The 24,987-nt window shown below is 45.6% G+C and overlaps 1 protein-coding gene across 4 annotated transcripts in view; it reads left to right on the forward strand.

Moving 5' to 3' along the window:
* TTC7B (tetratricopeptide repeat domain 7B) overlaps positions 1-24,987 on the forward strand; it is a 216,538-nt gene that overhangs the window by 106,052 nt on the left and 85,499 nt on the right. For all 4 annotated transcript variants that reach the window (XM_024736251.1, XM_024736254.1, XM_024736253.1 and 1 more), the window contains 6 exons: positions 10,304-10,387; positions 11,379-11,483; positions 13,251-13,368; positions 15,593-15,650; positions 21,110-21,182; positions 23,721-23,881. In XM_024736251.1, the coding sequence (XP_024592019.1) occupies positions 10,304-10,387; positions 11,379-11,483; positions 13,251-13,368; positions 15,593-15,650; positions 21,110-21,182; positions 23,721-23,881 (599 nt within the window). The remainder of the gene's footprint in view (positions 1-10,303; positions 10,388-11,378; positions 11,484-13,250; positions 13,369-15,592; positions 15,651-21,109; positions 21,183-23,720; positions 23,882-24,987) is intronic.

Consider the following 24,987-nt stretch of genomic DNA (forward strand, 5'->3'; position numbering starts at 1 on the left):
GAGCACTGACTGGTGCAGATCCCAGCTCTGGTCCAGCTTTGGGGGTCAGCCCAGTAGGGATCAACTACATCATTTTTGAACGACAGGTCTGCCCTGAAGAATCTCAGCCACTGACGTGGCCACAGGTGTCTATATTTCCACCATTATGGGTATGTTTTTTGAATTAAGCATCATTGTTCTCTTCTTATGGCCCTCAAGGGAAAAAATTTTTCAACTTAAAAAATGCCATATTAGCCATTTTAAAATATATAATTCAGTGGCATTAATTGGATTCACAGTGTTGTGTAACCAGTATGTCTGTTTCCAAACTTTTCCATCACCCCAAACAGAAACTCTGTACCCATTAAGCAATACTCCCCATTCCCGCAACCCCCATAACCTGGTAACCTCTAAGCTACTTTTTGTGTCTATGAATTTGCCTATTCTGGGTACATTATACAAATGGAATCATGCAACACTAGTTTTTTGTTTCTGGCTGATTTCACTTAGCCTAATGTTTTCAAGGTTCAGCTATGTTGTAATAATATATCTGATGGCATGTATCAGAACTTCATTCCTTTTTAGAGCTGAGTAATATTCCATTGTGTGTATATGCCACATTTTGTTTATTCATTCGTCTGTTGATGGACGTGTGGATTGTTTTCACCTTTTGGCTATTGTGAATAATGCAGTGATGGACACGTATCTGAGTTCCTGTTTTCAGTTCTGTGGGGTATATGTCCAAGAGTAAAATTGCCAGGTCACATGGTAACTCTATGTTTGACTTTCTGAAGAACTACCAAACTGTTTTTCATGGCAGCTGCACCATTTCATGTTCCAAGCAGCAAGGCACAAGTGTTCCAGTTTCTCCACATTCTCACCCACGCTTTTATTTTTTGTTTTTGTCTCTTTGCTCTTGTTGTTGTATTGTAGCCATTCCAGTAGGTGTGAAATGGTACCTCATTGTGAGTTTGCCTGTTGACTAATGACGGTGAACATCTCTTCACGTGCATATTCATCGTCTGCGTATCTTGTTTGGACAAATGTCTGTTCAAGACCTTTGCCCATTTTTAAAAAAATTATTATTTTATTTATCTAGCTTTGGCTGCTTTGGGTCTTCGTTGCTGCGTGCGGGCTTTCTGTAGTTGTGTCGAGCGGGGGCTACTCTTCGTTGCGGTGCGTGGGCTTCTCATTGTGGTGGCTTCTCCTGTTGCGGAGCACAGGCTCTAGGCGCCTGGGCTTCAGTAGTTGTGGCCCGTGGGCTCTAGAGCGCAGGCTCAGTAGTTGTGGCGCCTGGGCTTAGTTGCTCCGCGGCATGTGAGATCTTCCTGGACCAGGGATCGAACCCGTGTCCCCTGCGTTGGCAGGAGGATTCTTAACCAGTGGACCACCAGGGAAGTCCCCTTTGCCCATTTTTGTATTGGGCTGTTTGTCTTTTTGTTGTTGAGTTACAGGAGTTCTTTATTTAATGTGGTTAAGAACCTTAACAGATACATGATTTGCAAATACTTTTTCCCATTCTGTAGGTTGTCTTTTCACTTTCTTGATAATGTCCTTTGATGCGCACAAGTTCTTAATTCTGATGAAGTCTAGTGTACTGATTTTTTTCTTTTGTTGCTCATGCTTTTGGTGTCATATCTAAGAATCCATTGCCAAATCCAAGGTCGTGAAGATTTGTCTGTGGCCCCCCCTTAAAGGACATCCAGAAGAATGGATCCTAACATTCGACCCATATTCAAGCATTCGTTGAACACCTACTTTGTGTAAGACACACCTATGGGGAGCACCCAGGACACCTTACTTCCCTCCCTACATCTTGTGTGTGTCAAGGGGCCACCATGGTTGAAGTCCCTCGTGCCCAGAGCCAGGGAAGAAGGACTGAAAACAAAGACCAAAAGGTGAGGGCAGTTGGGGAGAGAGGAGGGAGAGGAGTGAAATGCCCATTTCCTGAGTTTAGGGATTCATTTTGTAAGAATAACAAAGGGCTACATCAGCAAAAGAGCAGATGGAGCGGTATTTGAGTAGAAACCTGGCAACCCTTTACTCACTGTGCAAACTTGATCCAGTTGCTTCACATCCTCGAAGGGAGAGCGTGCCGGAGGGTGGCGTCCAGCGTTCACGCTCTGTAATAAAGTCTGTGACCTTTGAAAAACAACCCACTCTCTACTCCTCCCACCATGGCCAGAGGCAGCGGTGGCCTCTAATTTAAGCATCTGCCGAAGTAATAAAGGTTTGACACTCCTCTGCTTGGAGCCATATCGCTGTTTTAGAGCAAAAAGAGAGACGGGAAGCGGGGGCACGGATGTGGGGTTTGCTCTGTTTTATTTCCAGTTTAAGGGGAGAAAACTCGAGCAAGCCTTGATGGGTGTTGTCTATGTTTTCTCAAAACTGGGTAGGAGGACTTTTATTTGTAGCTGAGAGTCCCATCAGCCTGACTTTTAGAAGCTTTTCCTGGCCCCCCAGACTCCTTGTAGAGTCGATCTCTTGAACTCCACTTTAATTTGTACTTTTATATGCAGTTAATTTAGAAATAAGGGCTCTGACCTGAGCATCACGAGACCTGGCTTCTAATTCCAGGGCTGCCACTGTGTGGCCCTGAGCCGATCCTATCTCCTCTCTCTGGGTCTTAGTTTCCATGTCCTTAGTAAAGTAAGAATGGGACGAGATAATCTCGAAGGTCAACACGCTCTCTGATTATATCAATCTGTGGGTCTAAGATAATGGTCCAAAATGTCTAAATGGCTTAGATAGTTTTTCATTGCTTAGTTTTTCACCGCTAAAGCAAGGAAGTGAAATATTATTCATATACCATGTTAAATTTTTAAAAATTGTTACACACCTGCCAGGAATTACATTTATTAATTGATTCATTAAGTATATACGATGTAGGAAAGAAAAGCTTCCTAATCAATGGAAGGATCTAGGTTATGAGAACTCGTAGGATATGGCCAACCTATCCACAAGGTGAATAATGAAGACAGTTCTCTATGTTATTTGTTCTATTTGAATAGTGATGGATTTTAGACATCCCCTCCAGGCTAAATTTGAGGGGTATCGGATTATTTTATTCCTGCCCCTCCCCCATGGGTTTTGGCATCTCACCGTCGAATTCCAAATATAGATGTTGGCTTTTCCTTGCTTGTGGTATTGCACAGCTGTCACTGCCATGCATGCACCCAGTTCGTGTAATTGGGCTTTGCGTACTAGGAAGGTAATTGCTAAATCCTTTTCTTCTGCCAGAAGAACTTCTCATCCCTGGAGCCCCCTCAGAGACGGCTGGTTTATGAAAAGCCAAATTAGGAGACTGGAAGGGATGAGCTCTTGCTACCAAAAGGAAATAACATTTTGGGAAGTGACATTTTGATTACCACTCAAAGGATTAGGATGCCAATTAGAGTCTAATTATTGTTCTACCAAATATTCTTGGTATTAAATGAATGTTATCTGGGATTTAGAGAGAGGTGGCAGTAAGTCCGATTACAGCAAATGGACCTGTCTTTCCTGGTAGAGATAATACTGTTGCCAAATCCATCTTCTCTTCTTGTAAGGGAGATGATTTGGAGATGTCACCTGCTGTTTTGTGTGGGTGACTAAGGGATCTGCAGATCTGCATTGGAGTCCACGTCCCTCTCCCCAGGCCCACACTGCCGTCTCTCCACTGGACATTGGAAGTGGAAAAGGGCCAGCTCTCATCTCCCCCTCTCCACTTAGGGACTCCCTTCGTCTCTCCCCCTGCCCTCCACTGGCACCCCAGCCCCGTTCCCAGGGCTCCTCGCCGCAGATCTAGCCCTGCAGCAGCGTCCACTACTTCTTTGTTTCATGAAAGCGACATCAGCAGTAGCATGTTTATTGCATTCACTCTGTACCAGACACTCTTCTAAGCATTTTACACGTATTACTTCCTTTAACCCTATAACAACCCTCTGGCTGGTGAGTGAGGCGTTTGGAGTAAGCTTAGGCCGTCTGGCCTTAGAGCCGCTGCCGTCAGCACGCGCTGCTCTCCTCTCCAGCCACCAGCCAGGCTGGGTCTGGGGGATCGAAGCCGCCTCTTATATGCACCCCACTCCCGTCTGTCTCCATCCTGCAACACCTACATCTTCTTCCATTTTCATTAGTACCTCTTTTAGACTGGAACCGTTATTGAAATGTGAATTATCTCACTTTATAGCATATATTCTGTTCCCAGGCTCCTTACTTCATTAAAACTGGAATTTTTAAATTTATGGACAAGATGTTATGCTATCTGTGATCTGCATCAAAATAATATGTTGGGGAGAAATGGGTAGGGATATAAATGAAACAGGGTTGAGAATTGAGTTGGTAGTTGAAATAGGGTGAAGGGTACATGGGGATTTATTATGCTATTTCCCCTATCTTTGTGTTTGAAATTTTTCAACAGTAAAAATTTTTTATCACCAAACTTCTTATTTATCTCAAAGGCAGTTAACTCACAGAGAACAGGAATAGTAATAATAAAAATTTTTAAGAAGGAAAATAAACTGGAAATTTTTACTCTGTCACATACATGTGTGTTTAAGGTGCTTAAAAGGGATAGCCAAACAGAACTGGGGTGAGCAAAGACCTAGTCTCAGGGGCAGAGGCTGTGGATAGCAGGTGCTCCAGTGACGCCCCAAGTTCCCTTTGGTCTTAGATGCATTCTCTGGAAGAGCGCTTCCTTTGTGATTGAGGTATGTCGACCTGAGTGCTTAGAGATTTATATAATCTCCGTGTTTACAGGAACATAGGGGAGGACGTGTTACATAGCCGAGCAGTATGCTTGGCATCAGGATTTCAGGAGCATCTGGAGCTGTCTGGGCACTTTTTCAGAGCCAGCTTGCCGTCGTTGTATAGAGGATGCCAAGAGCCCACAGGAAGACAGAGCCATCGGCTCTGAGGCCAGAGCGCCAATACTTCTGAATTGGGGTGAAGGGTTAATTTGTAATTGTTGGTTTGCATTTACTAACTCTCTTTATGACACCCCGATGGCTTATAATGGGACGTGGATATTTATAGTTATGAGAATGGGGTCCGAGCTGGGAGGGGCCTGTGAAAGATCTGCAGTGTAGAGGGAACCATGGCCTGTGTACATCTTTGTCAAATCGTGCACCTTTGAGGTGGGCCACCGTGATGCTGGTGGACATCTCTGGGATCTGTGAAGTTTCCTGAAAATTCTGCAAGCTGGAAAGGTCTCAGTCCTCAGAGCTCCAGGGATCCCCAAGAGGACACAGGAGCAAGGGCCCCTCAGCAGTAAAAAATATTGTTGAATCTCGGAAGTATTTCAGGGAACATGTGGCATTCTTAGGAGGCTTTTATTTAGCTATACTTTGCTTTATGCGGTACGGGTGGGCCCAATCAGTTGAGTGGCTTGTCTGTAATTAACGTCTCAGAGGCAGCGGAGTGCTATGGATAAGCGCTCCAGCTCTGGAACCAGACCACCTGGGTGCAGATCCTGGATCTGCCACAGCTCTCTGAGACCCTGCATGGTCACATGGCAGAGTTGTGCTCCATTTCCCTCCTCTGTAAATGTAACAGTACCTGCTTGGACCTTGTTGGGTCATTAGGACCAGCGAACAAGGCAGTTCTTGTAAAGCAATTAGAAGAGCACCTGGCTGCAGTGCTAGCAAAGAGCTTGTTGTCTCAGCGAGTCTGGGCTGTTGTAACAAAATACCACAGACTGCGTGCCTTGTACACAGCAAACGTTTATTTCTCACAATTCTGGAGGCTGGGAAGTCCAAGATCATGACTGGCAGATTTGATGTCTGGTGAAGACCTGCTTTCTGGTTGCAGACTGCCCGCTGTTCGCCCAGTGGAAGGGGCAAGGGATCTCTCTGTGGCTCCGCCCTCATGACCCAATCAACCCCAAAGGTCCCGCCTCCTAACACGGTCACACTGGGGATTAGGTTTCAACATAAGAATTTTGGAGGGGGGACACAGACTTTTAGTCCATACCACTTATTAAGGAAATAATAAACATGTATTCTAACAGTTTGCTTCCATAAAGTTGTACATTATTTTCAAGGGTCTCAGATTGAATCCTTTTCTAAAATGAGGAAACATTTTGTACAGTAAATAATTATTTCTGATATAATGTATTATACGTTTGAATTTTCATATATTAAATTTGGGTAAAATGATAGATGTCATGTTACATTTTCTCTCTTAATATAAGAATGTTAATTTTAGGTAAGAGCTAACCTTTTTTTAGCACCGACTAGCCTGTATCTGAAGTACTGTTCCTGTTGCTTACTATGTATTAACTAATTTAATCTTCCTGATAACTCTCTACATTAATTACTGTTATATTTCTCACTTTACGGTGAGGAATCTGGGTCTAGAGAAGTTAATTGGCTTGCCCAAATTCACACACTTAATCTGTGGTGATTCTTTATTTCTAGCTGCTGTACATGTCATGAATTCCCTATTCTGGAAGGTTCTCAGGCAGAAGTAGTACAACTGCTTGTTGGGGGCTGGGTGGTAGGGGGTGCTCTCAGAGGGGCCTGAAGCGTTTGATCGGGTGCACCTTCAGAGCCTTGGTTGTAGGTAACAGACCTGACTTGTCAATTCAGGCAGAAAAGTCATGCATCTACCAATGCATACCGTTTAGCACACAGAAGGCTAAAGAACAGGGGTGAGCAGAAATTGAGGAGGCAAAGCCCCCTGCCCCAGTCTGGGAGGATACTGTTAACTCTGGAGGGCCTCCACCAACCCAGCTGCTACCGCGGCCCCCAGGCCTGGCCACGGAAAACAACTTCCAACAGCCAGTCCCCCTGCCCAGACCTCTGGATGCAGCTCGCTGGCAGGAGCATCTCACTGGCCAGGCTCAGGTCACGTGACACACTCCAGTTGCTTCCCTCCTTCGCTCACCCTTAGGTTTGGCACCTGGAAAGCAGAGTCTGTTCCCCTTTTATCTAGGGTGTCCTTACCCCAACCCCTGCCTGAAAATAAACAGGAGAGTTTTGAGGTGATAGGCAACCAAAATGACAAATGTCCCTTCCGTTAAGAGACTTCGACTAGATGCTTCCCAAGTTCCCTGGTAGCCCCACGCTTCTGAGTCTACTCTTTATGAGGGCTGGCATTTCCCTGGAGCGCCTGGAGTGGAGCTCTGTACCAGTTAGGCTTCCATGAATGCTTCTCACTGAAGGTAATGAGTATGTTGGCCTTTGTCACAAAAGAAAATAAGGATGCACACTTATTTATAAGATCTAGCTTTTTGATTCAGAGCAGACTGTTTGAGCTGTGAGCTCCTTTTGTTTATCAGGAAAGAAGTTGATGTTTATCGTTCTTCTTCACAAAAGGAGGCAGAAAAGCACTTAAACCTTTACATGTCTCCGTGTACACATTTAAGTGCTTAGTGGTTATATTGCAATGAATTAGTTGAGTGGAGCTGTAGAACAAACCGCATTTTTGATCATTATCTACCTACTTCTCTCCACATACTGACTCCTTTGCCTACTTCCACCAATGTGATCATCATTCTGGTTTCCTTCTTCATCATCCCTCATCCCCCTTCCCTAAGTCAGTTTCCAAGCACTGTTGGCTTTTCACCGCTTGGCGTTCTCTCCTTAATACCTGTCCTCCCCCACGTGTTCCCAGCCCATGCCACCCCACACCTGGGTTAAGTCTTCCCGCACCACCCCATCTTGCCCACTTGATCTTCTCAGCGAGCTGCTTTCCTCTTTTTACACCCACTGTGCTTCTTAAAGGCACAGTAATGCTTTCTTGTTGCTCATCTGTGAAGCAGAGCAGGTAAGAGGGCTCTGGCGACAGATTCAGATCCCAGCTCTGCTATTCAGTGTTCTTATTAGTGAGAGGTGTATCCAGACGTAATGAACGAAACCACCATACAGTGAGTGCCTTAACCAAATATGAGTTTATTTTTTCCCCATGGCAGGAAGTCTGATGAGAGGCAGCTGCAGCATCTCATGATCTCAGAGGCCCGGCGCCTTCTCTCTTTCTGCTCAGTCATTCTAGAGGGTAGCATTTGTCCTCATGCTTCTCACTTCCTGGCCGCCCCACCTCCAGTATTGAGTCTGTGTCCCGGGCGGAAGAAGGACCAGGGCTGAGGGCAAAGTGTATGCCAACTGCAGATGCCCTGCCCTTAACTTCTGCCAACATCCTGGTCTAGGATGGAGTCACATGTCCACCCCCGAGTTTTTGACTAAGTGTGTCTCCAGTGTGATCAAAATAAGGGACCAAGTGTCCGTTTTACATCCTATACCATCATCAGCATGGGCTTATTAACTGCTTATACTTTGCTTCTTAATATACTTTTTAGGGCTGGTTTTCACAGTAAACCAACCAGCATAGTATTTACTGTGACTTTCTCTGTGAATACCATTTAAAATTCTGGAATTCTTTCCTCTCCTCTCACCCCTTCACTTTACCTGTATCGTGACCTTCTCTGTGGCTCCTTTGTCTCTCAGCCCCAGCCCCCTGCCCCTCCCTCCTCGTGCATCCATGAATCCTGAGCATCCCACCTGTCCTTCTCCTCCGCTCCCGGACTGCACGGAGCATCGCTGGAGAAAAGTGGCCACGTGGTGCCGTAGGGGCCACCGCATGTCCACATCAGTCTTTGAGGTGACCCTGATGGGAGCTGTCTGCCCTCTCAGGGTGAAGGTTTTGTTGTTGTTTAAGGCTTTTCTGTTCATTTAAAAACCTCCTTGGGAGAAGGCCTCACATGAGAGGCCCATTGTTCCAGGGGCCTGGCTTTCTAATTCATCTCTGCACTTTCTTCTCTGCCTGCTAGTTCCCCTCAGGTTGCCTCCCCAGTCTCTCTTTCTCTCTGTCTCTTTCTCTGTCGTTCTCTCTAATAAACACCCACACACACCCACACACACCCACACACACAACCATGCCATGGGTTTGCTCCCGGGTATGCAGGCCGGAGACCCTGGGGGCCCCCTTCACTCCCTACATCTCACCAGCCACCCGCTCCTTCCTTGGGTGGCCCTTCCTTGCTGATTCTAATTCAGACACATTTCTTGCTTCTGTCCTTGTTTCTGAAGTCCCTGGACCATTCTATCTACCTTATTCCTGGCCTTCATCCACCCTGGTCATACACCCCCCTCATCATACACCCCCCTCATCCCATGATCTCCCTTAGGTTCTGACGTGGTCATGTCACTCTGTGCAGAAACCAGAGGCTCCTTATGGACTGAGTGACCTGCATTTATAGCTCTCCCACCTCGGGTGGGCACTGAGGAGACAGAGAAGACAGGATCTCTGCCCTGGATAGTTTCTCAGAGTGGGACTGGGCTGGACTGGGCTGGGCTGGGCTGGGCTGGACTGGGCTGGGCTGGGCTGGGCTGGACTGGGCTGGGCTGGGCTGGGCTGGACTGGGCTGGGCTGGGCTGGGCTGGACTGGGCTGGGCTGGGCTGGGCTGGACTGGGCTGGGCTGGGCTGGGCTGGACTGGGCTGGGCTGGGCTGGGCTGGACTGGGCTGGGCTGGGCTGGGCTGGACTGGGCTGGGCTGGGCTGGGCTGGACTGGGCTGGGCTGGGCTGGGCTGGACTGGGCTGGGCTGGGCTGGGCTGGACTGGGCTGGGCTGGGCTGGGCTGGACTGGGCTGGGCTGGGCTGGGCTGGACTGGGCTGGGATGGGCTGGGCTGGGCTGGGCTCGGGCGGGTGAAGACATCACATTAACACAGGCATGAACTCTGGGAGCACAGAGGAGGGAGAACCAAAGCTGGGGAGGGGGAGGGAGATGGAACGACCTAGACAAGGAGCCGCCATGTCAGACTCTCAGTGACGCGGCCCCAGCCGCGCCTGCCTCCTGGCCCCCCCGTGCCCTCAGCTGGGTTTATACTGGACCACTTGTCATTGGCACATCGAAGCATCCTCTTTCGTGCCTCCACGTCCTTGTTTGTCCCCCCTGTTCCCGGAGTACCGTTTCCGAATCCTAGCTGTGTTTTCTCCTTTCTCATCCAACAAAACTGGCTCAAGTACCAGTCTTCCAGGATGCCATTCCCGATGCCCGTGGCCACTTTCCCACAGTACTTTCTGTTTCTTCCTCTTGGGACACTTGTCAGTTGGGACCTTGTATTTGAGTAGTTTGTGTACCTGCCTCTTTGCCTGTATTGGATGAAAAGCTACTTGGGATCAAGGGCTGTGTTGTAGTCAGCTGTGGATTGCCCCCGGCTTCTGGCCCAGTGGGCTGCCTCGGGGGGCGCCTCGGGAGGGTTCGGAGGAGCGTGGTGCTTTAAGCATTCCAGGGAAACAGATGTGGTAGGACTGCTCTTAGTGCACACAGACGCACGCTCACACCTGCCCAGCGGCGCCACCGGCAATTCTTACCGGTCTGCATTTGTTCTTCTTTCCAAACCAGTGCTTAGAAAGAGCCATGAAGTTTGCCTTTGAGGAGTTCCACCTCTGGTACCAGTTTGCTCTGTCACTCATGGCTGCTGGAAAAGTGAGTCTCCCTTTGTGACATGCAATCCTCTGTGTTGACGGTTAACTTGAATTTCATGGGATGACGTGATGCCTAGTAGATGTCTACACCAGCTATTTGAAACTGTCCTGTGGTCATTTATAAATGAGCGATCGAATTTAATTATTTGGGGGCCAACATGGACACATCACTGATTAGAAAATTTTGAAATTCTTGCCTTTTTCTAGTCATTGTAACTTTATTTATCTGAAGCTGTGGCTTAAACTAAGGTCAGTTCTTCACACTGACCCCTTTCACTCATTTGAGAGTGTAAACTATTCCTGGCACGGGAAATCTGCTAATTATCTTTAGCAAGATGTGATATGAGACAGTGTACGGTATTGGTTGAAAGCAAGGGCTGTGGAGAGGGAGGCCTGGTGCTGACCTCGAAGCCGTGTGACCCATGGCAGGTCACTTAGTGTCTCAGCTTCCTCTTCCATCTCATGGAGAACTGGTACCGACTTCACAGAATTGTCATCAGGTAGTGAGATGATACCCACAAGGTGTTTAGCATAGGACCCCCAAAACGAACACACTCAATAAAGATAATAGCCACTGTTATTCTTGTTAATTTGGGCCCTTTAGTGAATTGTAAAGTCTGAGACACAAGAGTATTTGGGCGAAGTGGAGTGGCTGAATGGTATGCTTTAAATTAGATAGCTTCTTTTTTATAATAACGTAAACCTCCACTGTCTTCATTTTTTTCTTTCTTTTACAATGGCTACACAAGTAGGGAATAAAACTAGGGGGATTCTGGGGCAGGGTTTTCACTTGTTTTAACCGCAGTTTACTCCCCAGTCCCCCAAAAGTTCCAAGCTCAGGTTATCTCCATCCCCAGGCCCTTGCTTCATTGGGTGAAAGTTGGAAAACCTCATTAAGAGTGTATCCTAACCAGAAACCCCACTGGGAAGGCTTTAGTGTTTGGTTCTGTCAAAAATTTTGAGTTTCACAGAAATGATCTCCTTTTGCCAAGTCTGCTCGCGCGGTGAAGGTGCTGAAAGAGTGCATCCGCCTGAAGCCGGACGACGCCACCATCCCACTTCTGGCCGCAAAGCTGTGCATGGGCTCCCTTCACTGGGTGAGTGGGGCTGGGGCCCTCCGCGTGTGCGGGGGCTGCCACCCTTTTGATTCCTAGGCAGAGAGGAAATAGTAGCAGTTCATCGGCTACACAAAAGCAAGGCTGTTCAGAGCCCCGGGCTTCTGGCCCAGGCTACAGCCCTCGTCGGGCTTCAACCCCACCCCAAGGACTTCAGGGAGTCAGTACAACTCCAGGTTTTTCTTTTTCATGGGAATGTGCTTCAAAAGTAGAAATGGTAAGATGGAATTGGAATTCCTACTCAGATGCATCCTGTATGTAAGTCATATGGGACTGAAAAAGTCTATGTCACTCAGTGATTCCCTCCTAGGAGAGCCTGAGCTTTTCTGTAAAGCCAAGAGTCAACCTCTACTTTAGCTCATGTGTAAACCCAGCTTCCTTCATTCCTCTTCCTGCACAGAGGCTTTCCGCTTCCAATGTTCTTGTTCAGCTTTGAATCTGGGAAGAGCCTGATTTGTAACAGTTGTAGTACCTCAAAAACGTACGTTTGAGCAGAAACTAGAAAGCTCAGTTGATCGCCACATACGATGGAGTTTTAATGTCTTTCTCTAACTTCATGTCAAGGTTAGTGACAAGAAGAAGTTGCCCAAAAGACTGAGGCACCTGGCTAAGGTTTTTTACCATGATGGTCCTTGCTGCTCTTTTTTTTTCCATTTATTCTCACCCAGCAGGGCGAAAGTAAACATTGTGAAGAAAGTGTCCTACTTTGGTCAAATTTTTCTTGGGAAAGTGTGGAAGAAAAAACACATTTTGAAATGTGGCTCTCACCTGAAACACAGCCGTGAAGGTGTTGTGTGGTCCGTGCAGGTTTTAACACTTTGGTGTGGCAAGTGAGGGGACGTGCAGGCAGGCCCCGAGAGTGGCTGGAGCAGTGGACCGAATCTTTCGGTTTTGAAAATGCCAGCTTCCAGCTGTGACTCTGCCACACTCCTTCCAGCGATGGCATCGTTCATCACCATAACACCTAACGTAAACCTGACTCTCTTTTACAAGATGAGAATAACAAATCTTTTCTGTATTTTTTTTACATTTTTATCATTAAAATTTCCAAATACCACAAAAGTAAGGAGTATAATCAACTATCATCCATTCACTATCACCCAGCTTCAGTAACATCAACACTTACCATACCCCGAAGGAGCAAATCTTATTATTTTTGCCTCTAGTGAGTTGTGCAAAAGGCCTTATTGTGGGTGTAGTTTACAGGTGCACTTTCTTCCCTTTGGAATCTGCCAGTGTGAGGTCTGTGTGCTGTGTACTGTAAAATAAATAGATGGAGTTTTGAAATTTCTAACAGCTTGTGGGAAAGAGAATCCAAGCCTAAAAGATTCTTTATGTCATGCAAAAAAAGGAAAGACCCAAGCACAAAATATTTCAAGAACTTTATTCTTTACAAATTATACATACATGTATATATAACTTCTGAATACCTAGCACAATCTAATCACAGAGCCAATCAGTGAAAAACAGAGACGACAAAGAGCCCCACCAAGTATGAAAGTGACCTCGGAAAAGAGGGCAAAAAAGCAATAAGGAAAGGTTGAAAGCAAAAAGGCAAGGTGGGAATCCTGAGGACTGTTGAGAAGCTGAAATACAGAAAACAGAATCACCAGAGTGGAACTGGAAGATCTGGGAGTTATTTTCACAGTGCCTCATCAGAAACCGCTTAGGACAGCAGGTGCTTACGGGAACTCATGTTAGAAATTCTGCAGGCTGTTGCTGTTGTTTTTAACTTACCTGGTTTTTCAGTTGGAAGAGGCTGAGGAGTTTGCCAAAACCGTCGTTGATGCGGGAGAGAAAACGTCAGAGTTCAAGGCCAAAGGCTACTTGGCCCTGGGGCTTACGTACAGTCTGCAGGCCACTGACGGTGAGCGAAGTCCCCGCCCACGGGAGCTGGGGAGCCACCAAGTCTGCACTGCAGGACCGGCCCATCCCCTGTCTCAGGAGGGCGCATGGCTGGTTCCTCGTTTGCCGTCCTGTGGGGACCTGCCACCGCTGTCCTCTTTGCTTGGACCGGTCGGAGAATGGGAGGGAAGAAATGCAGGCCCTGTGCCCCGGCTCCCAGGCCCTCTTCACAGGTGCACTGTGCTGGTGGTGCCCAGCTGGCAGCTGTAGGGATCTGTTCTGAGGAGTGAGGTGAGCAGGGCCCTGAGAGAGAATTCACCCCACCCGGCCTTCACCTGACTCTGCCCCAGCGCTTGGCCTGAGCTCTCCCCATGTGGAGGGATGTTGGGTCTTAGGCTAGGAATCTAGAAGCATTCAGGGCCCACCTCCTCCAGAAAGCATCCCTTGATTTATCAGTACCTGCCCCTTCTCCATTTGCACTTTTTTTTTTAAAAAACAACTCTTTTTTATTTATTTATGTTTTGGCCGCTCCGCGCAGCATGTGGGATCTTAGTTCCCCAGCCAGGGATCGAGCCCATGCCCCCTGCAGTGGGAGCGTGGTGTCTTAACCACTGGACCGCCAGGGAAGTCCCCATTTGCACATTTTAATTCACGGATACGTACATGTGTAGTATAGCAGCTCATAGCACATGCAGTGACGTTACACATTTGGGATGTATTTACTGTTTTGGTGGATGGGCTTCCAGCTAAAAAAAAAAAAAAATCTTAATTATGCTTTCTATACTTAATGAGTTTTCAATTATATGTTTGCAGAAAGGGTAAATTGGTAAATTGTTTTTCTGAACTCCTTCTATTATTCCTTTTACATTTTGTTGTTAAATGTAACACAAATACCAAAAAAAAATCTCAGAAATGATTGTCCCACTCAGTGAATTAGTATAAGGGAACGTATTCTTATAAGCAGCACCCTGCTTAGGAGATAGAACCTTGCCAGCTACCTGGGAGCCCTTTACGTGCCCCTCCCAATCACAAGCCCCCTTAAGAGAAAACACTACCCTGACTTTTATGGTATTCATTTTCTTTTGCTTTCTTTGTAATTTTGCTATAGTTTATTTTACATGTTACCCCAAATCTTTCTTTCCTCTGCCCTAAAATATCAAAGACCCTGGAGAAGTTTTGCATATCAACTGATTTTCAATCGTGGATTTTTTTGCTAATTTTTCATATATCCTGGCAATACCCAGAACATTTTTTTAACTATAGTAGGCTTTCAGTGAAGGGTAAATTTCATACCATATATTTATCCATATAACTTCTTAGTTGAGACTCTACACCTAATTAGCCCTGTAATTTTGGGAGAGTCACGTGACCCTGCTGGGTCTCATCTGTATCCATGGTTCTCTTGGGACAGCTCTCTGGGTGCCTCTAGCTCATTCACTGTTGTTCTAAGTTAGTCATGGCTTACAGCTACATCCAGCTCTGGGCAGCCTTCCACCATCCTCAGAGCGATGTCAGGATGGGATCTGCCATGTTGGTTTTGTTAGATAAGGACCATCTCCAGGTGCAGCCATAAACAGGTTCCTCTAGGACTTTTTCTGTTGTCCCAGTAAAAAGTACCTTTTTAGTTTCCACGAGAGTCTAAGGTGGCATTTCTCACACGCTGTCTACAGGGGAAGTGTTGACCTGATTTTCCAGTATCAAGGTTGGGTTTGCCCTGTCTGTCCCTGGTGTTCACATCAAGGCATTAAATGTCCTAGCCATTGCCTCCGTGAATTAAACTGGCCTTCCATGGCATCAGGCTAGTGTCCTTGGTTTTCGGTGCCAGAAGGAACTCTGAAGGCCATCAAATCCACCCACTGGTGCTCGAATCTCTTCTATTCCATTCTGGCAGAGCCATTCTTCACCCGTGAATTACATGCCTGCCCTTGAGAATGTTTTCCTCTCTGGAGTTCCCAGCTGGTCTTTTGAAGACAGGCTGCTATTCCTGGGGGTACCAAGAGTGACCAGCCAACTCTCACTCTCGCCTTGGCATGGTTCCACAGTTATGCCCAACAAGTGCAAGGGCCTCAGGCTGACACGGCCTTCGTTTCCCATCCTCGACAGTGCCTGGGACAGGACTGGGCACATAAGCTCCCAGAATTTGTTGCTCTTAATCCAGTCAAATGTTTAGTTTTTGTGATGAGTTTTCTATTTGTCAGAAACTCCCTGATCTCCCATGCCACTGACTAATCGAACCCTTTTCTTAGCTTCTTTGCGAGGGATGCAGGAGGTCCTACAGAGAAAGGCGCTTCTTGCATTTCAGAGGTGAGTGGGAGTTCATCTTTTCACTCGGCTGTACATAATGACACCAAAGTATGATAAGTATAAAAAGAAGAGATATTTATAAAGATTATGTAAACAGTGTTTTACCCCTGGGAGTCTTTCCTCTCGAGTACCGAACAGACAGTATAAAACTTGCTGCATCACTTGTTGCCAGGTAAATCTGCATTCTTGATCTGTTTATTCATTCGGGCACATTTTGTTCATTCCTAATAAAGCGATTTCAGCTCTAAGAGAGGTACTTTTTTATGTCTAGGGAGATGATTCCTTTAATTAAAGACATTTTTTATCATCTAGAAAAAGCATCATTCTTTGCAACCTTTTTTTTTTTAACATGTCAATCTGCAGATTTTTATATTATGAAATGAAAAGGCCAGATTTTAGGGCAGTCTCTGAAATACTTATAAGACAGTCAGGCCGGCAGGTCCCAGACCTCTCCATCCCCTCCATGCTCCATAATACCTTATGCTTGTCTCCATCGCTGTACCTTTCACGAAATTAGGAGAAGCCCTTATAATTAGAGACCGCTTGCATATCACAGTGGCCTTTCACACCCCTTACTTGATCCTCACCCCACACCAATAAGGTAGATGGAACAAGTCGTGTGTTCACTGCAGGTGAGGGACCGAGATGCAGGGATGAAGAGCCGGAATCCTGTAGCTATTGAGGTCAGGAAGGTCAAGGTCTCTGACGCTGACTGGCTTCTCTGGTACCTACTACACCACACTTCCCTCATTTTATTCTTACTGCAGGCATAATAAATCACTACCATGAATCACTGTCTGAAAGTATAGCCCCATGATGTCCAATGTAGAATTGGTATTGATCCTGTCACCTTAAATATGCCTGAGTTACTTGATTTCTTGGAATTATATTAGAAAGTTAGTTACTTAACCAAAAGTTTTACGAGGACCTCTCAATACCTAATAACCGTTGTTAGATTTCTTTCCTTAGAACTAGGGCTGCCTGTAGATTTGTCACAGTGTACATGCTCCTTTTAATCACGAAATCATTAGCACTTGGTTTCAGTTAGTCTGAAACAGTTTCAGCTCTTTTCTTTCCATTTCCTAGCAGGCGTGCCCATAGCTCCTTCACGCTGCCGGTCCCAGACTGGTTAATGACAGAAGGTACCAACTGACAGCAGCCAACAGACCTCCTATCTCTGTGCTAAGTTTTTGTTGATACTCTTCAGCACGGAGTGTGGAAAGCATTTCCATTTCAAATGATTTGGAGTTTTAAATTTTCCAGTCCCAGTTTGTAAAACCCACACATGGATGCCTAAGAAAGTGGTCATTACATCTGTTTCACTGTTTCACTTTCCTTAAATCAGCTCATCTTACTGGCTCTCTAAAAACAGCCATGGTGGTGGTCTGCCTTGAGCCGCAGAATTCATAACTTCATGTTATATAACAGCTGTTCCATTGGCCTGAATTTCTTTTTTGTTCCTCTTTTGCTTAGTTTCTAATTCAAAGGGATTTTTAAAATATTAGTTCATATGGGAATAAAGCGGAATAAAATCCTACTAACCTACGTGATTCTATTGGGGAAGGCTAACCTAAATTTGTATTTATGTGTATTTAAGGGTATTTTTCAAAGTAATAAAAATATTTGGTTTCAAGTACACATGAACTAGGACTATCCTAGTGTACTGTACAAAAGCCTGTAAGGGAAAGATTTTAAGTAAATAAGAAGGATTTGTATTACTTCTTACATGTAAATGAGTATTTAAAAATCACTTGGATGAGAAATATTTTCTTACTTTATATTTTAAATCTTCTCCCCACAATTCTGTTAATACTATTGTTTAAAAAGAAAACGGTGTATCTCAAAAAGTGGTGAGGTTGCAGATATAGCGTGTGAAAATTAACTCAATTATGACTGGAGTCAGAATTCAAAAAGGTTTGCTCTCTCCTGGATTCAGAGAGGTGATTTTTGAAGACATCCCAGTTGCATGATTGCATCTTAATGTTGAGACCCTCAGCTGTTCATACACTCATAAGCTCAGCCCGAGAGGCTGAACCAATTCATATGTCCCGTACAAAATTATAGTGAAGAAAAACTGTTGTTTGCAAAGCTTTCTAGGATGCTGTATTGATCTCACTGGTGGCTCCTGTGGGCTCTCACATCCTACAGAGAAAAGCCAGGCTGGAAACAGTCGAGCGCATGTCTCAGTGACTTGCCCCCCAGCATGCAGGAATCCGGGCTGCGTGGTGTCACTGGTGTTTATCACTCAGTGTGGTAGAAGGGACACAATCTCACAATCTCACTTTTATTTCCCTCTCCCACTCCTAGCTTGAATTTAAGTTTGAATGTGGTATGTTTTGTGGGTATGGAGTGACCAGCCAGCCCGGTTTGTTGGGAACTGAACAGATTCCCAGAATATGGGACTTTCAGTGCAAACACCAGGAAAATACAGGACAAACCAGGACAAGTGGGTCATCCTATGTGTGTAAGTAATGGGAGGTCCCTGAGTAATAGATTTAACCAGGTTTGCACTTTTCTTTCTTAACATAATGATACACTAGTCCCATGTCTACTGTAATCAGGATTGAAGGGGACTTCAAGGAGAACTGGCTAAATAAGGCAGCAGGGTGATATGGTGGAGAGACCAGGCCTCGGAATTTCACTTCTGGCTTTACCTCTTTTGCTTGATGTTCTCGAACAAGATGCTTAATAGTAGATGCTTCATAATTTGTAGTTATTATTGTTACAAGGGGTGACCAGGGTCAAAATTGATCAGCTGTCTCTGTATTCTTGGTTCAGCTCCAGAAGATGTTGGAGCCAGAGTCTAGGAGAATGATGCAGTGGACCTCAGGGCAGTCTAAGTTTTAGCCAGGTGATCTGGGAGGCCCATCGCATGCACTCCAGTAGCAGTCTGCTACCCTTCTCAGGGCACTGCTCATACTGCACTGCCATGATCATTTAGGTCTCCCCCTTTGTGGTGTTGGGGGGAGCTCCTCAAGGAAAGGCACTTGTATTACTCATCTCCAAGCTCCCTAAAAGTTAACACAGGGCCTGGCATCACAGTAGGTACTGCATAATGTGGATGGATGGGTGAGTGGATGGATGGATGGATGGCTGGATGGATGGATGGATGGATGTTTGGATGGATGCATAGATGGATGGCTGGCTGGCTGGATGGATGGGCGGGTGGATGGTTAGATGAAGGGGTAGATGGATGGGTGGGTGGATGGGTGTATAGATGGGTGCCCTCAGTGGGCCAGTGTCTTGCAATTCTTTCTTTTCCTATGGAATTAATGGGTATGGAGGTGCTTTGACAAGGGAAGCACTTTGTGAGCATCCCTGTGGTGACATCGTTCAGGTCTCTGATTTTCTCTTAGCAGCCTCACCAGGTGCTCACAGCATGGGAGTGGGATTCATAGCGCTGCTCTAAATTCATGTACAGAGTCCAGCAAGCTTGCAGTTTTCAAGATCACTAACGTCCTTCCTCTCACCTGCATCGCTTGATGATTTCTGTCAAGCACACTTTCTGTGGGCATACAAATGTGGTGTCGTCACAGGAGGCCTAGCTGCCGAAGTTGTCCTGTGCAACTGGAGCACGTTTTCAGGACTCTACCTGAGATGAACATCTTGCACTTTTTCTAGTTTTTTTGAGCATCTCCATGTTTCCTTTTTTCTTTCGTAGGCTAAAGTGGCCAGTTTAACGTATTAGCCAAATTATTGAAATAAGGTTTTTCTTAAATGTGTATGCTTAAGTTGTGCCTCGCTAGAAATTTGGCTGTTGGATATCATTATTAGCCAAGTTGATGATTCTTCCGATGTTGTCCTAAGGTACCCCAGTGATGCCAAGATTTCTAGCACTTCTGTTTGTTTCTTAGTGCTGTGGCTAACAGTTAATAATCATTTGAAGAGGCTAAGGTAGGGCCTTTGGTCAGAACTATTCTTATCCACACCCTGAGTTCACCAGACCATTGTCAGCTTTTCACTTGGTTGGTGTTGGGTAGAAACGACCATGATTTGATTTAACTTCATTTGTAAAAAATCTAGACTGTGCTGAGAAAATTATAGCTCTGTGGAATTCTTTTTGAGGGTTGTAGAAAGCTGGTTTAATTGTGAAAGAAGATGGGATAAAATAAATAATGCTAAATTCAAAGTCTCTTCATAATCCATTTTGTATTCATTTTCCCTGAATAATTGGGAGAGACAGAAACCATGACATTCCAATCTCACTTTTTATGAACACCAAAGAAAAATATTCTTTGATGTATAAATGCATGGAAAAGCCAATGCCTGTCAAGTAATAAAAACTGGGGCACGCTGAGTAGGCCTCTGCTAGAAATAAGACATCTCAAAGGGCAACACAGGCAAATCCTCAGCCTCAGCCTCTTAGACTAAAGTGAGAAGAGTCCTAAGGCCGTGTCTGGAGGCAAACTTACTAGTGAAGATTCCCCAGGGGTGGGAGTTTTGCCCTTAAGGTTAAAAAAAGGACAGAGGACACCCCCCCACCCCCTAGTTCCCCCCAGTTGCTTGTGGTAAGATACAATTGACTTCCACATAAAAGCAAGAATGACGTGTCTGCCAACAAGTAGGAGGCCAGCATAGCCTCTTCCCATTGGTGTCAAAAGCCAGTTGATAGACTAAGTCTGGTGTCTGGCCACAAAGTCTTACATGTCATGGTTGCATGTAATTAGTTAAACTGCATGGAACTTAGTAGAAGCTTCAAAAGACTGAATGAATATCCTCCATTTCTCTCTATAGTTCATCAAAAAACCAAAACCTCATTTTACAAGCAAAGCCAGGCCTTTGATTTTCATATGGTTTCTCTGAAATCCAGAAATTTGGATAAAGTAGTTTTAAGACCAAGCGAAAACTTAACCAAAGCAGCCGTCGCCTTGCCAAGTATGCTCACAGCCTCACCGTGTCCCAGCGTGACACGTGGACCTCTCCTGCTCAGCCCAAGGGAGGCGTCTGCTGGGGAGGTCAGACCTTGGGGCCTGTGGCTTCTTCAGCCCCAGGCTCCTTCTCAAAGTCAAGGCCCATTGGCTGCCATTTCAGATGCTAAACAAAACAGAAACATGTTCCTGTGTCATTCCCATGTACAGTGGCAGGAGGAAACATGCATGCCATTTGTTCGTGGACAGAGGAGAAGAGTTTAAATGAAACATTAAATAGTTAAATTAAATATGGGGCCTTGGTAAAATAATTAATAAGATCCTACTGTATAGCACAGGGAACTCTACTCAATATTCCATAATGACCTATATGAGAAAAGAATCTAAAAAAGAGTAGACATATGTATAACTGATTCACTTTGCTGTATAGCAGAAACTAACACATTGTAAATCAACTATACTCCAATAAAAATTAATTTTAAAAAAATATGGGGCCTTGGTATAAATAAAAATACAAATGGGAATACTTGTTTGACATGGAAAATAAAAATGGCCTCTCTCATGTACTAATAGCTGCAAATACTTTTTCAGGGCCCACAGCCTGTCACCTACAGATCACCAAGCAGCTTTCTACCTGGCTCTGCAGCTTGCCATCTCCAGACAGGTCAGTTCTCCAGTGTTCCCACACTTGGTGCCTGTTCTGTCTTGATACAGTTTGAGGGAGTAGCCGACCTGCTTTCCTTCACCTGAGGCTGACCTGGAGCCAGGGACTCTCCTCAGAGGCCGCTGCCTCCTCGCAGCGAAGACCCTGGTGTTTGGAGCATCAGCTGTGAAGACACAAGGCAGGCAGGCTCTGCTTTTGGAGATTAAATCCGCAAGTCTGGAGGGCCCCACCTGGGGTCGGATGGCAACAGGGGATGCAGCACATGGTGTAGACCCTGACCGAGGAGTCCCCAGACAGCCTTTGTCCCTTGCTAACAGAGCCCAGTGGTGAGCTGCATGGTGGGGATTTAGTCACTGGTGAGGCCTGGTCGTCATAAGGGTATCAGTGATTGACAGGAAGATGCCAGCGAGTGTAGACAAAAGAGACCAGTTCCTTTCAAATATGTAGAAGATATGAACAATTAAACACAGTGGCTCCTCGAAATGGGAGACTCGACGGTATTCTCCTTGCTGGAGGGGCAAGCTTTTTTGGTCTTCATCTTCCCAGCGGTAGCTTCCAGAAGCTGCCTTTGCCATTCTCATACCCTCCCGTTCCCTCCCAGCTGTTCAGGAGACTCCGGCCCCATGTCTGCCTGCCCACCACGTGCAAGACACTGGTGGTAACCCCAGCACAATCCTAAGTGCTGACTGGAGGGTGAATCGAAGGTCAGTTCCCCACACATGCCATTCCCCTGGCAGGCCTGGGCTGTCCGCATGTATCTGACTTCCCGGAGGCCAGGGAATGGTGCCAAGAAGTGGCTCCCCTTGGCGACCTGGGGACCAAGGAAACCAAGAGAGCTCGTCTGTCAAGGTCCTCTCACCTGGCATGGTGTGGCTCACAGCTGGTCTAATCACAAGCTGCTGCGGAGACAGCTGTGGGCTGGTGACCGACCGTCCGGTCTCTCTCCTCCTCCAGGAGCTCCGCTCGCCTCCTCCTTGAAGCCCCCTTCCCATAGCAGCCTGCTCCCCTGCTTCCTCTTGCCCAGCTCTCTTGTTCAGTATCTTTCTCACTAGACCTTAGGTTCCCTGAGGGCAGGAACCCACATCTGTCATCATTGCTTTGCTCTGGTAGCGGGGACACTGCCTGACACATGGTGAGGCCCTCACTAATACTCATTGAATGAAGGAACCAGCTTCGAATTCCTTCAAGTCAGCCTAGCCCTTAAGGACCTCACTTTGCACCCTGTATCAGTTTTTTCCTGATTACACTAGTTATCCCTAAAAACGGATATCATGAGTGTACCGCGCCTTTTGACCCTCCCAGAATACCAGCGCTGTTTACACAGCAGCCTGTCCGCCTGGGGAGGGGAGCAGTAGATGGAGCCTTCTGGGTTCACTTCGTGAAGTGACGTGTAGGGCCGGATGATCTCTTCCTACTGTGATAGCTGTGATTCTACGGCTCAAAACAGAAAGCCTCTGTAACCAGCATTTTTAACTTAGATGCATCAAAAATGGTATTTCGGAGAGGAAAACGAATAGATTTGGTAAAGACAGAAGTCACGGTTTCCTACTAAGGAGTGAGGTTACTGAGGGTTTGGGAAGAAGCAGGAGAGCTGAGAAGAGGTCCAGCCAGGGCCCGGAGTTGGAGGGGAGACAGAAAGGAGTCCCTGGGGTGACCATGTAAGAATGCTTCAGTCTTGAGCCTGTTTTGAAATCCAGCTTCAGGTTCTAATTCTCCCTAGGTACTGTTAAACCTGCACAGAATCTCGGGTGTTCAGATACCCATTATGTATGCATTTTATCCACCCTTGTGCTTGGGTGATTTTGAAGAAAGTCTTGAAGAGCTGTTGGATTTTGAAGGTTAAGGTTGTATCTGGTCCTACTTAAATTTGGATACACCTGCTCTGTATGTGGCATTGCAGTTTGTTTCTTGGGTGGAGTTCCTTTGGATTGTAGTTTAGAAAGGTGTGGGGTTGGTTAGCTTGTTGGCATAGTTCCTTGATGTCTGACGGAGATGCAGGACAAAGGGACTTGAAAAGAATCACAGGTGTCTGATCCTTTGGAAAGCTCTGTTTAAGGTTCTGAAACTTATCAAGCAGTTTAATTTCAGTACTACTTAAAAAATCAGAACAGTTCAGCTAAGTCAGTTTCATTCCAATAAAAACTGCTGGGAATTTGTTATGTGTCTCCATTTAGAGTGAAATTATCTTGGGCATAATCGAAAGTAAATCAGTTCTGTGGAAAAAGAGACAAATTATTTAGGGAGAAGTAAACGATTTGGTATTGGCAGTTATACTGAGAAACAGAGTCTCTTGTATCACTTCATTAGTCATACTGTTGCTTGAAGGGGGCCTCTGTTTTCGTGTTTGTGGTTAATATCCTGGGGCTGCCATGAAGATGGCTTAAAATCTGAGTGTGGCACATGGTGAAACAGCTCCTTATATTTACAGAGAATCAGATACTGAAATGGTGGCTCTATGTGTGTGTGTGTGTGTGTGTGTGTGTGTGTGTGTGTGTGTGTGTGTGTTTAAAAATTCTTTCTGGTTTTGTTTTAAACCAGATACCAGAGGCTCTGGGGTATGTCCGCCAAGCTCTTCAACTTCAAGGCGATGATGCCAACTCCCTGCACCTCCTTGCCCTCCTGTTGTCAGCACAAAAGCATTACCATGATGCTCTGAATATCATTGACATGGCCCTGAGTGAATATCCAGAAAATTTTATGTAAGTGATACTGGACTTGTTTTTCCTTATACAGAAGGTATTGAATTTACTTCTTCTCCCAATCTATCTAAGTCCTTCATGCACTTCCTGGTGGTAAATAGTACAGAATCCCCTTTACTCTTGGTTTTTCATGATATTTAGAAACAAACATAGTCTTCAGGTCAACCTGAGTTGAAATACTTTATCCATTCTTTCCCAATGTGTACCTTTGAGACATACAAGATGATTTGAAATGCATTGTGGATGAACATTTTTGTTTTAATAGTTATGCATTTTTAAATGTATATTAGAGAAAATACAGCTGCCTATCAAAGTGTGATTTCATAGAAATTATTGCTCAGAGGGAGACTAAGAATTTTTTAGTGAGTTGTTTTAAAGTGAATTTAAAGGGAAATATTAATATACATGGATATGGCAAAAGCTATGTTGAACAAACTCCAATGACTGAAATTTGGGAAACATTGCTTTGTAGCTTGTTTGTCCCACATTACATAAAGGACTCCCATTACTTCCAGGTGATTACTGTATTTTAGGCAACTTTGATCTGGTTACCTGACCTGTCTGTGTCTTAGGTTTATTCTCTAGGAAATGGAATTCCTTAAATCAGTCAGCAGTACTTGTTCGTAACCTAAGAATTGTCATTACACACTGCCATGTGCTGGAATTGTCTGCTTCTTCACCTCTTCCCTCTGAATCCCTGAATCCAGGCCTGTTGATTAGGCTTTGTTGAGAAGGACATTGTCTTTTGGGCTACTCATTTTATCCTCACTGGAGTAGCTTAGTAACTGGTACACAGTGGCCAGAAACAGTAAACAGTCCTGCAGGCTGGCAGGTTCTCATGGTCTAAGTGGCAGGGTCAGCAGTGGGCGGGGGCGGCCTGGGGCAGGGGGAGAAGGGAAGGCAGGCTCTCTCCACTTCCAGAAATAATGCAAGTTTTAAGCGGACCCGCCTTGGCTTTATTTCTCTGCCTCGTCACCTCACTGTGGTTTTAATCAGTGCGTTTCAGCAAACTCCCCTCGGAAAATTGGTTCACACATTTCCATTTATAAACATTTCTTTGTCTTCAAGTGAAAAGGGCACTTCTCCCCCCCATCGAGAAAATTCTC

Source organism: Neophocaena asiaeorientalis, unplaced genomic scaffold (genome assembly GCF_003031525.2).
Source record: "Neophocaena asiaeorientalis asiaeorientalis breed wild unplaced genomic scaffold, Neophocaena_asiaeorientalis_V1.1 scaffold152, whole genome shotgun sequence".
Taxonomy (NCBI): Eukaryota; Metazoa; Chordata; class Mammalia; order Artiodactyla; family Phocoenidae; genus Neophocaena; species Neophocaena asiaeorientalis.